The 16,263-nt window shown below is 39.8% G+C and overlaps 1 protein-coding gene across 2 annotated transcripts in view; it reads right to left on the bottom strand.

Annotated features, from left to right (window-relative positions):
* Positions 1–1,289: 1,289 nt before the first annotated feature.
* Positions 1,290–16,263, bottom strand: part of GDPD1 (glycerophosphodiester phosphodiesterase domain containing 1) — a 46,710-nt gene continuing 31,736 nt past the window's right edge. Inside the window, exons 5-10 of one of the 2 annotated variants that reach the window (XR_014821263.1) lie at positions 14,333–14,451; positions 13,626–13,715; positions 9,717–9,850; positions 4,798–5,499; positions 3,158–3,886; positions 1,290–2,612 (exon numbers count right to left, since the gene is read on the bottom strand). Coding sequence is in view for 1 of the 2 variants with exons in the window: in XM_003358124.6 (XP_003358172.4) it covers positions 2,490–2,612; positions 3,158–3,209; positions 5,440–5,499; positions 9,717–9,850; positions 13,626–13,715; positions 14,333–14,451 (578 nt within the window). In the remaining variant the exon portion in view is untranslated. The remainder of the gene's footprint in view (positions 2,613–3,157; positions 3,887–4,797; positions 5,500–9,716; positions 9,851–13,625; positions 13,716–14,332; positions 14,452–16,263) is intronic. The other variant, XM_003358124.6, reaches the window with a different exon arrangement.

Below are 16,263 nucleotides of genomic sequence, written 5' to 3'. Positions count from 1 at the left end.
ATACCTGCCAGTTGCTGTCTGTTGCCAAGTATTTAGGATACTAATGGCTTGCTGGTCCAGACCTATAGCTGGGTCTGTCAAATCTAGTGCCAGCTTCATCCCAGCAAAAGGGTCTAATCACATCTTTTGATCACTTTTCTAGACTTCCTGCCATGCTGTTCACCATGCCTACCAATATCTATCTCAGAATGAAGGGGGTATTTAACCTCTTTTAAAATGTGTTGCCCCAATCAGAAAAGAAATATTCAGATGTTATCTGAAAATGATGTCTCTCATTATTATAGATGCTATAACGTATCTATAATATCTCAATGTCAACTCTCTTATTATAGATACTATACTACACTTGACTATAAAATCAACAGACTTTTAAAACGTATGACTTTCCAGGAGTTCCCATCGTGGCTCAGAGGTAACAAACCTGACTAGTATCCATGAAGATGAGTGTTTGATCCCTGGCCTCGCTCAATGGGGTTAAGGATCCGGTGTTGCCATGACCTGAGTGTAGGCCGCAGATGCAGCTTGGATCTGGCATTGCTGTGGTTGTGGCATAGGCTGGCAGCTGAGGCTGTGATTTGACCCCTAGGCTGGGAACTTCCATTTGCCACAGGTGTGGCCCTAAAAAAACAAAAAACAGAACAAAAAAAAACATATGACTTTCTAAACATTTTTACCATACTGGGTCCTTTATCGTCTACTGGCTAACACAAACTATATGCTGGCCAAAATATGATATGAACTGCATCATAAGTAAATCCTAACAAACGAAACAAAATTTGGAAAGGAGAAGCTGCAAAAAGAATTTTATCAAAGATTATAAAAATTATCTAGCAACTATAATCATAAATTACTACAAGTGAAGGTGGAATGACAGATTTAATGGATTACCTGAACAAGTTATTTATTCAGATGCCAAAAAGCAACTTCCCTTTATTTTTTTTCTGGATGTCCCTAGGGCATATGGAATGTCCCTGGCCAGGGATCGCATCTGAGCCAGAGCTGCAGCAAATGCTGGATCCCCAACACACTGAGCCAGGCCAGGGATTGAACTGGCGGCTCCACAGAGACAAGTCAGATCATTAACCCACTCTAGCACAGTGGGAACTCCAAGAAGCAACTTCTTTACCATAAAAGTTTCTACATTTTATTTTCCTTACACTAGAGAGGTGTCTCAGGTGTGTTTACTCGTATTACTAATTCACCAAAACTTCATTAAATTCTGCAAAAAAAAAAATGTATAAAGCATATGTGGAACTACAGCTGCGAATGTAAAAAATGAAGAACCCTTATTTTGTTCTTGAAAATTTTATTTCAGGTTAAACAAAAAAAAAATCTAAATGTTATTTATGTCATCCAGGGACAGGTGGGAGAGTATGAACATCCTTTCTAGCTGTTAGCTGGCAAACTCCAAATGAGAGATCGAGGTTTAAGATGCTTATTAGTCCAGCTTATATTTACTCCCAAAGAGATAATGAAAATAAGTCAAAAAGATGAGAAACAGATTTACATGAAGTCCCATCAGAAAGGCTGAGAAAGTGATGTCTAATGCTTTGGGAAATTCTGCTTCCACCTAATACTCAGAAGAACAAATTCTCAAAGGTCAGGAGCAGGTGGTTTATACTCTCAGTGTTAGAAACCATGATATGCACTTTTATCAGTTTCATATGATTATTAGAATTCAAGATGTTATTTAAGATGTAGGCCCAAACAGTTAGTCATTGCCAAAAAAAAATGGAAAATGTACATTTCTTTAGAGGAAACAAAAATGTGACCATTTGCATCTTGTCTTAATTTACAATTATTAAGTCCAATTTTAATGTTCATAACAACAAAAAAGACACGGTAGCATTGTTATACACCTGAAAAAGATTCCAGATGGAATGTCCTTATTCACAGCAGAAACCAAGAAGTCCTAATTCAATCTACAGATTTTATTTCTGATCATGTAATAAACTTTCACTTATTTCTTTGAGTCTGCTTTCTGTTAACAACATACATCTTGTCAGATGTTACATCACTGATTTCCAAGCTCTCCTTCCATTGTATGAAATTTCCCCTTTAACTAAGATGTACCTAGAGATACCAAGACAACTCAGATAGCTGTAATGGCCTTCAGTAATTCTGTCTTACTACTTAGTTGACTTATTCCAGTGAAGGCTAGTGTCAAGTTTATCCAATAGTCTTTGATTTCAGAATTACTTATAATAGTAGAATATAGCATCACATACAGAAATCTTGATCAATAGTCTACGCACATCTCATAGCCAGTTATCTTTCTAAACAATTTACAAATGTAAAATATGCAATATTATTTAAAATAAATATACAATATATAGTTTCTACATTCTCAGACAGGCTTAAAAATGAGGTAATAAAAACTTAACTGATTAAACCTTTTACCATTCTGGAAATGGCTTAGGGAAAGAGTGAAATTTTTTTTTTCTTAGTCTTTTCATATTTTCTTGAAATGCTTCTGAGTAGCTTCTTTTCTATTCTGAAACATTATGTAAAAAATCCTTAAGCTTTGTTGGATAGTCTGTCATCACCCCGGTTGCTCCCAAATCAAAAGCTCTTTTGTATTCCTGCTCTTCATTTAATACCCAAATATACACCTGAAAATTAGAAACACAAGAAGAAATGTTAAAATAGAAAATCTTTTTTTTTCTTTTCTTTCTTCTTCTTTCTTTCTTTATTTATTTAGCCATGCTTGCGACGTGCGGAATGTCAATACTGTTAACTGTAAGGTAGAGTTTGAGGTCTTTGAATGAGAACTAGCAAGGCAGCGGCAGAGTTGGGACACCAAATTAGATCAGGTAAAAGTTCCTACCTCTTAAACGTGTGTTAAACAGGTAAACTACATTGTTTCTAAAACACATCATCCTAGGGCTAGGGACTTCCCATAATTGCCCAGTGGTAACGAACCGGGCAGGTATCCATGAGGATGTGGATTCAATCCCTGGCCTTGATCAGTGAGCTAAGGATCCAGAGTTGCCGTGAGCTGTGGTGTAGATCGCAGATGTGGCTCCGATCCTGTGTTGCTGTGGCTGTGGTGTAGGCCTGCAGCTATAGCTCTGATTCGACCCCTAGCCTGAGGACTTGCATATGATGCGGGCTCAGCAAGACAAAAAAAATAAAATGCATCATTCCAAAAACTTACCTGAATGCCTCGGGCAGTGAGATGGTCAAACAAAGCTTTCCTCATTAATAAACTAAAAAAGAGACCATAATAGAAAAGAATATTATAAAAGAATACATATGTATTTTCATTTACTATATATTTCTCTCTCTCTCTCTTTTTGGCCTTGCTCATGGTATGCAGAAGATCCTGGGCCAGGGATCAAACTTGCACATATCAGTGACAATGCCAGATGCTTAACCCACTGAACCTCAAGGAAACTCCTCATTTAGTCAATTTAGAGTTTATAATTCCTAATTGAATTTAATCCCAATGTCCAGGCAATTTCAGCAACAGCCTCAAGTAATAACAGCTGCTGTGGATGCATTTATATCTTAGCTGCTGGATCTCTTTTCTACTCCTTGTTGCCATTAGATCCCCAGGAGACCCATTCTTAATTGAAGCAGCTCCATGGGGAAGAGGCTTCCTCACTTTCCCTGCTGGCAACATAATGAGAGTGAGAAAGAATTTAGAAGTCTGTGAGCCTAACTTTCCAAATTAAAATAAGGAAGTGGAATTTCTGTCATGGCTCAGTGGAAACAAATCCGACTAGGAACCATGAGGTTGCCAGTTCGATTCCTGGCCTCACTCAGCAGGTTAAGAATCCGGCGTTGCCATGAGCTGTGGTGTAGGTCGCAAATACAGCTTGGATCTGGTGTTGCCATGGCTGTGGTGTAGGCTGGCAGCTAGAGCTCCGATTAGACCCCTAGCCTGGGAACCTCACTATGCCTCAGGTGCGGCCCTTAAAAATAAATAAATAAAAATAAGGACGTGAACTTGGGTCAAATTCTATATCACAGTCTATTTACAAACTGAAGTAGCCTTTTTGTGAGCTATCTTAGAAACCTAATGTCTATCGATTACATTATCCTTTATATAGGGAAAAAAGTGGGGGTTTTTTGGTTCCAAATAGCTAACTTAAAAGTAAATGTTTAGGAGTTCCCATTGTGGCTCAGTGGTTAACGAATCCAACTAGGAACCATGAGGTTGCGGGTTCGATCCCTGGCTTTGCTCAGTGGGTTAAGGATCCGGCGTTGCCGTGAGCTGTGGTGTAGGTCACAGACTTGGCTCAGATCCCGAGTTGCTGTGGCTCTGGTGTAGGCCGGTGGCTACAGCTCCGATTAGATCCCTAGCCTGGGAACCTCCATATGCCTTGGGAGTGGCCCTAGAAAAGGCAAAAAGACGAAAAAGAAAAAGAAAGTAAATGTTTTTTTAATTATTCATTTATTTCATTTATTTCAATTTTTTGGTCTTTTTATAGCCACACCCGTGGCACATGGAGGTTCCCGGGCTAGGGGTTGAATTGAAGCTGTAGCCACTGGCCTACACCACAGCCACAACATCGATAGATCCAAGCCACGTCTGTGACCTACATCACAGCTCACGGCCCTAAAAAGACACACACACACAAAAACCCTCCTTAGGAGTTCCTGTTATGGCTCAGCGAATTAAGAGTCCAACTAGTATCCATGAGGATGTGGATTTGATCCTTGGCCTCTCTCAGTGGGTTAAGGATCCAGCGTTGCCGTGAGCTGTGGTGTAGGCTGCAGACAAGGCTCGGATCTGGCGTTGCCGTGGCTCTGGGGTAGGCCAGCAGCTGTAGCTCCAATTAGACCCCTAGCCTGGGAATTTCCATATGCACCGGGTGCAGCCCTAAAATGATAAAAAAAATGGGGGTTCTGGTCATGGCTCAGCAGACACGAATCTGACTGGTATCTATGAGGATGCAGGTTCATTCCCTGGCCTCATTCAGTGGCTTAAGGATACGGTGTTGCCGTGAGCTGTGGTGTAGGTCACAGATGCATTTCTTTAAAGCAGCTGCCCACCCTATAGGTGAGACTTCCTTTCTGCTAAGTTTCAGTGCAGAATTTTCTGAAAAATGCGCCATTAGTAAATATACGCTCTTACCTATATGGCATTGCTATACACATTTCTTTTCATCGTTTTTGACTGCAGGCTGGTGAAACAGTGAATAAACAGAGGGGATGGATATGTATCCCAGCTCTACTGCTAACTGGCTAGATAATCCCAAGTGAACCATTTAACTTTGGGTAAATTTTCTCCTGAATTTGATGGGATTATCTCTCAATTCCTCCTCAAGTTTGGCGATTAGTAATTAAGCTACTTTTAGATGATTCATACACATCCATTTGTATAGTAGGTGTTCAAATTACATGCACAAAGCCTGCTCTAACTTATAAGCATGGCATTTAATAGATACAGTTAAAACAATAACATGTATATCAAGAAACTAAAATTCTCACATGTCAGAAAGCCAGATGAGAAACTTTTGACTTCTGGACATCGTGTGTGGTTCTTTCAGCCTGAGATGAAATAAAATGTAGGTCATAAATTAGAAACACAGGAATATGTCAGTGTGATAAAATAAAACAAGTTCAAAAAACAAAAAACAAACAAACAAACAAAAAAACCCCAGCATCTTCTTTGCACTTAATATGTGCTTAAAAGTATTTGGAAAATATTTGGAGAGCAAATCCCATTTGGGTTCTCTATTTTCATTGATTTCAAGCTAACTTTCTGCTACCACTATTCAAAGGTTAAAATTTAAAAGTCATCTTTCCAGAGTTCCCATCGTGGCTCAGTGGTTAACAAAACCAACTAGGAACCATGAGGTTGTGGGTTCGATCCCTGGCCTTGCTCAGTGGGTTAGGGATCCGGTGTTGCCGTTAGCTGTGGTGTGGGTCACAGATGAGGCTCAGATCCCAATTAGACCCCTAGCCTGGGAACCTCCATATGCTGCAGGAGCAGCTCAAGAAAAGGCGAAAAAACAAAATAAATAAATAAGTAAAAGTTATCTTTCCAAATATCCTGGGTGCCCAGAACTCCTGTGTCTCTTCTTTTTTTTTTCTGGTGAAGCCTCTTTAGTGGTTGTAATCTTTGTAATTTTTTTGTGTGCTGTAATTTTTTTTTTTTGGTCTTTTTTATCCTTTTTAGGGCCACAGCCTCAGCCCCAGGCCAGGGGTCCAGTCGGAGCTGTTGCTGCCAGCCTATACCACAGCCACAGCAACGCCAGATCTGAGCTGCGTCTGCAACCTACACCACAGCTCCTGACAACACCAGATCCTTAACCCACTGAGCGAGGCCAGGGATCGAATCTGTAGCCTCATGGTTCCTAGTCTGATTCGTTTCCACTGCACCACAATGAGAACTCCTGTCTGCTGTAATTTTGTATGTAATAGATTTATACACACAACCAAACTTTACTATGGATTAAAAGATATTTGGAGTAAAAGTGAGACTTAAAAATATATATAAAAGCATGTTTTTTTCCCTTTCACTTTCAATATTTAAAAGCATAGACATTGTATATTAAACATCTTTCCTACTGAAAGAGTACACGACTTTTACCTATGCTGGGTTCCTTCTTCAACCTCTTTGATGCTAGAAGCAGCACCTGTGTCCTTAACTTTGGGTTGTGCCCAGAGGCATCTCTAATTAGTCTCTTTACTCTGAAGATCCCTCAGCTGCTTGCTTGCTTGCTTTTCTTTCGCTCTTTTAGGGCTGCACCTGCGGCAATATGGAAGTTTCCAGGCTAGGAGTGAAATGGAAGCTGCAGCTGACGGCCTATGCCACAGCCACAGCAATGCCGTATCCCAGCCGTGTCTGCGACCTACACCACAGCTTGTGGCAACTCAAGATCCTTAAGCCACCGAGTGAGGCCAGGGATTGAATCAGCATCTTCATGGATACTAGCTGGATTTGTTTCTGCTGCGCCAAATGGGAACTCCTCCTCAGCTTCTTTCTAAGTTGAAAGTTCTAAGTCCATTTCCTTCTTTCTCTTTCTTTTTCTTTTTTTCTTTTTTGGCTGACCCTCAGCATATGTCGTTCCCAGGCCAAGGATCAGATCCGAGCTATACTTGTGACCTAAGCCGCAGTTGCGACAATGCCAGATCCTTAACTCACTGTGCTGGGCTGAGGACTGAACCTGCATCCCAGCGCTCCCAAGACACCGCTGATTCCACTGTGCCACAGTGGGAATTTCCTGTTTCCTTTCTAACTCCTTCTAAGTCCATTTCTTGTTTCCTTTCTAACTCCTTCTATCTACACTCAGGATAACTCTGAATCTCCACATTTAAATTTATTTTTTTCTCTTTTTCTCTGAATTCATATTTTGTTTGAAGCCCTCTAAATAAACTCCTTTATTCCTTAACTCTAGCCCAAGTAGAAAGTCCTGAGTGCAATTCCAGGACACTCAAGAATTTAATAACTCAAAATACTAATTACCTCATTAAACAAATTATGTTTTCTAGGACGTACTCACTATCTTTCATTAAAAAAATTATAACAAACATAATATTCTACCAATGTCTTAATCCCTAATCACTCATTTAATGAAAAAAACTAATTCTATGAAGTTAGTTCATGTCTGTATTTTAATAATATTTGCTTCTAAAGGAACACATGGAAATGATTTAGAGAGTACAATAGTCCATTCTAGACCAGAAGAAAGCTGGAGTTCCCACTGTGGCACAACGGGATTGGCAGTATCTTGGGAGCACTGGGACGTGGGTTCAACCCTAGCCCAGCACAGTGGGTTACGGATCCAGCATTACCACAGCTGCAGCTTAGTTTCTGGCTGTGACTCTGATTTGTTCCCTGGCCGAGGGACTACCCCCCGCCCCCCCCCCCAAAATAGACCAGAAGAAACCTAAGTACTTTAGGAATAAGTGGTTAGGAATTATTTTATTTATTTTTTATTTTTATTTTTTGGCTTTTTTTAAGACTGCACCCACAGCATATGGAGGTTCCCAGGCTAGGGGTCTAATTGGAACTACAGCTGCCAGGCTATGCCTCAGCCACAGCAGAGTGGGATCCGAGCCGCATCTGTGACCTACACTATAGCTCACGGCAACACCAGATCCTTAACCCACTGAGCAAGGCCAGGGATCAAACCCGAAACCTCATGGTTCCTAGTCGGATTTTTTCCATTGAGCCACGATGGGAACTCCCAGGAATTATTTTAATTTAGCAAATGAAAATGGTTTATTTGTAGACAAGTGATTTCTGTTTTGAGAAACAGCTACAAACAAAGCTAATGAATATAACTGGAAATAGATAAATATAATTATCACTCAACTGGAACTCAGACTCAAACTGGAAGATGAACATGAAACACAGATGCTAAGTACAAGGGTACTGACCAAATTGTTTTTCTTAGTGATATTTTCTCATGACTGCTGTACAAAAGTTCAGCCTGATTTTTTTAAAGTTCATTAGGAATAAAAAAATTCTCATGCAGGTGAAATCACATTTAAATGACACCCCCAGAAGTTCCCAATTCTTTCAACATGACTCAGTTATTATTAGAATTTTATAGCTAGGAATGACATTCTCAGGGTGCAGGATTGTGAGATGAAGCTCTTTCTTTAATAATGACAAAGAGGAGTTCCCGTTGTGGCACAGCAGAAACGAATCCGACTAGTAACCATGAGGTTGCAGGTTCAATCCCTGGCCTCGATCAGTGGGTTAAGGATCCGGCATTGCCGTGAGCTGTGGTGTAGGTCACAAACTCGGCTCGGATCTGGTGTTGCAGTGACTGTGGTGTAGGCCGGAGGCTACAGTTCTGATTTGACCCTTAGCCTGAGAACCTCCATGTGCCACAGGTGCAGCCCTAAAAAGCAAAACAAGAAAATAATAGTAATAATGATAAAGATAATATAACAGTAATTAATTGAGTACTTACTATTTTCCAGGCAATGCTAAGTGTTTTATATATTTTTATCTTTGTAGTGGATTGATGTGTGAAAAGCAAGGCTTTATACCCAGTATAGAAATTACACAAATTTGGAAGTATCTCATACAAACTAACTCTATCCTTTTCTTTCTCCTGTCTCCAGAGGGTTTGGGGTTGTGGTGGTGGTAGTGGTAGTTTTTCTTCCTATTAATCCTAGGGATGAATTTGGAGTTTAATGGAATTTCAGCTGGGTATTATTGCCAATGAAATAGAAAAGTAAGAGAAGTTGGAGGGCAATTGCTATTAGACGTTAGAATAAAAGAATTATTAACTTCCAATAATTAAGCTCAATTCTTTTTATCTGACTTCTGAGTACACAGGTGCTCAGAAGTCCTCACGTGAAATGGGTACAGATTGGAAAACCTTTATTGGAGGAGTTCCCATCCTGGCTCAGCGAAAGTGAATCTGATTAGATTCCATGAAGACGCAAGTTTGATCCCTGGCCTTGCTTAGTGGGTTAAGGATCCGGTGTTGTAGTGAGCTGTGGTGCAGACGAGAACTGGATCTGGCATTGCTGCAGCTGTGGCATAGGCCAGTGGCTGCAGCTCCAATTTGACCACCAGCCTGGGAACTTTCATAAGCCTCAGGTGCAGTCCTAAAAAGACACACACAGAAAAACTTTACTGTTCATTTTAGACAATGTATCTTAACTATATCAAAAGGTCAGCTTATCAAACATGGAAAGAACTACAGCAATCTATTCTTTATCATTGGTATTGATATTAATGAGTCTTCGTCTTAGTTCTCCTATAATTGATAACTGATGAAAACAGAGCAACCACTTACTTCAGTATGATAGAAGGCATCGGGATTTCAAAAAACTGTTCTCGGATGGGCACAAAGGGCAAGAGGCCAGTGAAGAACAGGCCGAGAATGAGCAGAACACGTTGTAAACTGAAGAGTATAGGAATATCTGAATTCTAAAAGACACAAACAAGAGTATACATCACTTTTTAACTGCTCAAATAAAGAGGACCATGTCATAACCTTCAACATCCCCCAAGATTTGACATCTGTTAAAAGAACTCCCTGGAGTTTCCACTGTGGCTCAGCGGGTTAAGAATCTGACTAGTATCTATGAGGATGAGAGTTTGATCCCTGGCCTTGCTCAGTGGGTTAAGGATCTGGCGTTGCCATGAGCTGTGGTGTAGGCCACAGATGCAGATCTCTGATGCAACCCCTAGCCTGGTGTAGGCCTGCAGCTGCATCTCTGAATCAAGGGAAAAATTCTGTGATTCTGGGCCCAAAATTAAATATTTAAATTTTGTACTTTGAAATAATTATAGATTCACAGGAAGTTGTAAAAATATAGTAGAGTTACATACATCCTTAACCTACTTGTCCCAAATGGTGACATCTGATGTAACCAGATGTATCAAAAGCAGGAAATGAAAATTAGCTTTTATTTATTTATTTATTTATTTTGCTTTTTAGGGCTGCACTCGTGGCATATGGAGGTTCCCAGGCTAGGGGTCAAATAGGAGCTACAGCTGCTGGCCTACACCACAGCCACAGCAACCCAGGATCTAAGCCTCGTCTGCGACCTACACCACAGCTCAAGGCAATGCTGGATCCTTAACCCACTGAACGAGGCCAGGGATCGAACCTGCAACCTCATGGTTCCTAGTTGGATTCGCTTCTGCTGCGCCACGAAGGGACCTCCTGATACTTGTATATTATTGTTAATTAGACTGCAACCCTTATTCAGTTTTCACTTTTTTGCCGGGGGTGGCGGGGTGTGTACCTACAGCATTGGAAGTTCCTAGGCCTGGGATTGAACCTGCACCACAGCAGAGATCTGAGCCTTAGCAGTTACAACACCAGATCCTTAACCTGCTGAGTCACCACTTTAAAACCTATGTTCATTTGTAAATGTGTACAGTTCAATGTAATTTAAACCTATGTATAGATTCGTGTACCAGTACCACAGTCAAAATATAGAACTGTTCAGCACCACACAGGAACTTTCTCCTACCACCTCTTTGTGTTTGCACCCAAACCCAGTCCCTGTCCCCTGGAAGCCTCTCATCTGCTCTTTATGTCTATTGTTTTGAGAATGTTATCTAAATGGAATGATATAACCATGTGAGATTTATTTTTTTCACTAAGCAAAGTGTCTTGGAGGACCATCCAGGTTGCTGCAATTATCAATAATTCATTCTCTTTTACTGAAGAGTATTACATTGCATGGATGTGTCAGTTCAGCCACATACCCACTGAAGGGCATCTGGCTCATTTTCAGTATTTTGGTACTATGAATAAAGCTGCTATAAATATAACAGAGTTGTTGGAGTTCCTGCTGTGACACAACAGGATTGGTGGCATCTTGGGAGCGCTGGGACACAGGTTCGACCCCCAGCCGGCACAGTGGGTTTAGGATCTGACACTGCTGCAGATGCAGCATAGGTCACAACTGCGCTCAGATCTGATCCCTGGCCCAGGAACTCCATATGTCAAGGGGCAGCCAAAAAAGAAAAAACAAAACAAAACAAAACAAACCATAGTAGATCTGCGTGCATAGTTTTCATTTTTTTTTTTTTTTTTGTCTTTTGTCTTTTTTGTTGTTGTTGTTGTTGTTATTGTTGCTATTTCTTGGGCCGCTCCCGCGGCATATGGAGGTTCCCAGGCTAGGGGTTGAATCGGAGCTGTAGCCACCGGCCTACGCCAGAGCCACAGCAACTCGGGATCCGAGCCGCGTCTGCAACCTACACCACAGCTCACGGCAACGCCGGATCATTAACCCACTGAGCAAGGGCAGGGACCGAACCCGCAACCTCATGGTTCCTAGTCGGATTCGTTAACCACTGCGCCACGACGGGAACTCCCTAGTTTTCATTTTTATGAGATAAATGCCCAAGAGTAAGACTGCTGGTTAATATGGTAAGTATATGTTTAGTTTTGTAAGAAACTACCCAACTAATTAAGAGAGTGGCTGTACTATTTCACATGCCCATAAGTGATGTATGTGAGATCCAATTTCTCTTCATCTTCTCTAGCATTTGCTATTATATACATATAAAATCTATATTGGTCTTTTTAGGGCCAAACCTGTGGCATAAGGAGGTTCCCAGGCTAGGGGTCCAATTGGAGCAATATCCGCTGGCCTATGCCACAGCCACAGCAATGCAGGATCCGAGGCGTATCTGCAACCCACACAACTCATGGCAACACCGGATCCTTGTTAACTTACTGGGGTCAGGGACTGAACCCATGTCCTCATGGATGCTAGTCGGGTTCGTTAACTGCTGAGCCACGACAGGAACTCCTATTATCACTATTTTTTAATTTGAAAAATATTTTTGAGCGATGTAAAAAGATCAGCTCGTCATGAAGCCTCCAATATATTATCTCCCTTTTGACGACATGTGAAAATACTATGAGACAATGATTAGTTATGGAAGTCATAGTCCTAAACTCTTGGGGATCTGCAGCCACCCAGCCCACTGATAATTCTGTTCTGTCCTTTTGTACACAGATACCTTGGGATCTCAGAGAGCCTGTTGCAAATAAACAAAACTTACTTGCCTTAACGAGAGCCTTATTAACTTTAATTGTACTTTTAATTGCAATGGTGCTGATCTTGGAGCTATGCTTTTGCCTTCTCTTCTAGGAAGGAAAGCCTTCCCCCTAAAAAATTCTTTGTATTTTAGAACTGCTACTTTTGTTATGATATGCCTTCTGCACTATCACCTGCATTCTGAAAGAGAATCTTCAATGCTTAAGATTTTTTAACACTTCGAATTTCAAATCCTCCTAGCTGACTTATAACTAAGTTTGCTTACAGAGGCTTAGTGTACCACTTCAAAATATGTCAAAATAATTTTTATAGGTATATTTTATTCAAGCAGAAAAGTTTCAGTGGGTGCATGACCTTACTTTTATATACTATCTGATAATCATGGTCCTGGCTTAATTCTTCTTCTTTCTTTTTTTTTTTTTTTCGTCTTTTTTAGGGCCACACCCATGACATATGGAGGTTCCTAGACTAGAGGTCAAATTGAAGCTGTAGCCGCCGGCCTACACCACAGCCACAGCCACGCCAGATCCAAGCCACATCTGTGACCTACACCACAGCTCACGGCAACGCTGGATCTTTCACCCACTGATCGAGGCCAAGGATGGAACCTGTGTCCTCATGGATACTAGTCAGATTCATTTACACTGAGCCACAAAGGGAACTCCCTGGCTTAATTTTATTTGGGAGGCAGGGTAAAGAAAAACTTGAGCTATGGAGTTGAAGGCCTAAATAATTTCTTCAATTCAAAGTTACACAACAAATTTTGATTACCTAACAAAAAACAGACATTAAAAGAAAGAAAACATTTTGCTTTATACTATACATAATAAAACAAACAATACGTAAGAAAATTTACAAAATGCTGGCAAATATTAGCATGTGAAAATAATTCTGTGAGCCATTCCAATTTTACTGCATTTAAATCACAAGGTCTATTATCGCTATTAAATCCATTATCTATAAATTCATTTTCTCTGTTAGTAAACTTCTGGTTAGTTGTTTCCATCTAGTACCACCTGTCTTTGTATCAAGGCTACATCAAGGCTGTGAAATAAGAAAATGCTTAAAGATTATTACTGTAATTAGTTAACATTTATAGGTATATAACAACAACAAAGATAAATCATTCTGTATTACTTTTTTTTCTTTTTTTTTTCTGTATTACTTTTGAAGCTTACCTCTTTGTAGCACTTTTCTACAATTTCATAACTGGCATTACCCCACACTGTTATGTGTTCTCGTCTGTACTGCTTCACCAACTCTGAAACCTACATGTGAAAATTCAAAATTTTATGCATGTGCCTGTTTGTAAATCCACTTAACATGATTTTGGTTTTTCAAGCATGGATTACAATTGACTATCTGCCAGTGCATAGTATAAAATTCTAGAAGAACTGATACAGAAATTCAGATTAACTTATAAAGTATAAGAAATTACATTTTACTCATATGATTTATCTAATAGAATACAACTATTTAGATATATGGCTGAGTCACTTTGTTGTACAGCAGAAACTGGCACAACATTGTAAATCAACTACAATTTAATAAAAACTTTTTTAAATGTTAAAGAATACAATTATTTAGTAATTGCCATAAACTAAGTACAAATGAAACACGTTAAACTAGAAGTTAATTATATAAATGTCAGAATGATGGGGTTACCGGAGCTCACTTTTATCCATAACTGAGACATGACAAGTCAATTTGAAAATAGGCTTTCCTAAAGTACAGTGTTCTCTTCCACCAGGGCAGTGCTTAAAACAATGCTGAACCCTAGAGTATCACATTTCCTTGAACATTCCCAATTTACGCAGGCACCGACCCTAGCCTTAGTTTGCGAAATCAGATGCAACAGGCTCAGAGGAGGCAACGCCTTAAGTACCTTCTTAATCAGCAAATTGTTGTTGACTTTGATATCGATGTTAATGGGAGTGTTAGGAAAGGCCTCAAAAACTTCCTTCAGTAATGGAATTCGGTTGTCTTTTCCTTCGCATTGGCATGCTGAGAAAGCAAGATTTTTAAATGCATTTTTAAAAGATAACTTTCAGCTTTTTGATGATTACCAAAGGTATAGTATGTAGTCATAATAGGACATCTACAAAATGATGAAAAATATAAAGAAGAAAAGAAAAATTATCTGAAATCAACAACTTAAATATAACCATTGTAACCATTGGGTGTATTTTCTCTCCTTTTTTTTATGCATAATCTATTATAGAGTTATAATAAAGTTCTAAGCCCTTCAGATTTTAACCTGGTCTTTTCACATAAGCAAAAATAAACATTGCATGTTTATAAACTGTATGTATGATTACGATGAAAAATTTTTTCCATTAAACTTTTTGAGATTACTGATAGAATACAGAGATCTGTGCAGCCTTTACCCAGATTCCCCAAAACTAGTACAACATCATAACCATGACATTGACATTGATATAATCTACCCATCCTACTCCGTAACTGTTTTCCTTTTTTGGGCCGCCCCCTTGCATATGGAGTTCCCAGGCCAGGAAATCCATATCGGAGCTACAGTTGCAACCGAAGGCACAGCTGCGGCAACACTGGATCCTTAACCCACTGTGCCAGGCTGAATGTCGAACCTGCGACCTAGCGCTCCCAAGACACCACCAAATCACGTTGAGCCACAGCAGGAACTCCTGTAATTACTATTTTTAAATGTTTTAAAACACTCCACTGAGTAGCTAAGCAACAATTTAATTTCTTTTTTTTTTTTTTTTTTTTGTCTTTTTGCCATTTCTTGGGCCGCTCCCACGGCATATGGAGGTTCCCAGGCTAGGGGTCTAATGGGAGCTGTAGTCGCCGGCCTACACCACAGCCACGGCAACGCAGGATCGGAGCCGAGTCTGCAACCTACCCCACAGCTCATGGCAATGCCGGATCGTTAACCCACTGAGCAAGGGCAGGGATCGAACCCGCAACTTCATGGTTCCTAGTCGGATTCGTTAACTACTGTGCCACGACGGGAACTCCAACAATTTAATTTTTTTAATTTAACCCTTCCCCTTGAAGGGGAGCACAGTATGCCACTCCAAAATATGCCATTATGGCATAAGCATTATTTTGAAGTGAAGGCAATTGAGAAGAAGCAGATACAAGAAAAGCTCTCTGCCCTTCCCCTATATGCCTAAAAACAAGACTTAAATTGTACAAAAATTAATCAACAACAAGCCTAAACCAAAGCCAAAGGACTCTATATAACAAACTAGTGACTAGGCTTTATCTTCCATTAATCCCCCATATATTTACCTTCCCACAATTTGTCACCCTAGGTCCTTTTCCTTTGTCTTGTCACTTCTCTGAAAATTTATTGGGGTTTTTTGGTTGGTGTTTGTTTTGTTTAAGATGCTATATAAACTCAAGTTCTAGCCACACTTCTGAGGTTTTTGTCCCTGAGTTTGTTTCTCTCATGAGACACACATATTAATAAACTTCTTTTTCTCTTGTTAATCTCCTTTTTGTTACAGAGCCCAGCTGAAAATCTAAAAGGATAGAAGAAAAAAATATTTTCCCTACCCTAGACTTACTAGAGAATACTGATATTGTTTCTAAAGTTTTGCTCTATCATCACTGAATTTTACAGAGATTGAGAATAGTAGGTTCGGACAAGGGAAATACATGCTAATTCAGTAATGTGTTGAATTATATCAATGCAGTTATTCAAAGAAAACTGAGTCATGAGAAAATCAGAAGAGGATTTTAATTATTCTTTTTATATCCTAAGATTTTTTTTATTTTTCCCTAATTCCTTTATTTTCTTTATTTTTCCCTAGTTCCTTTTACTTCTAATCATTT

The sequence above is a fragment of the Sus scrofa genome, chromosome 12, assembly GCF_054392235.1.
Source record: "Sus scrofa isolate SSC_HxYL_T2T_F1_AM1 chromosome 12, Sscrofa_HxYL_maternal_Yorkshire_Landrace_v2.0, whole genome shotgun sequence".
In the NCBI taxonomy this organism is placed as follows: Eukaryota; Metazoa; Chordata; class Mammalia; order Artiodactyla; family Suidae; genus Sus; species Sus scrofa.
The sequence above is the reverse complement of the archived record's forward strand: the minus strand, read 5'-3'. Positions and strand labels throughout refer to the sequence as shown.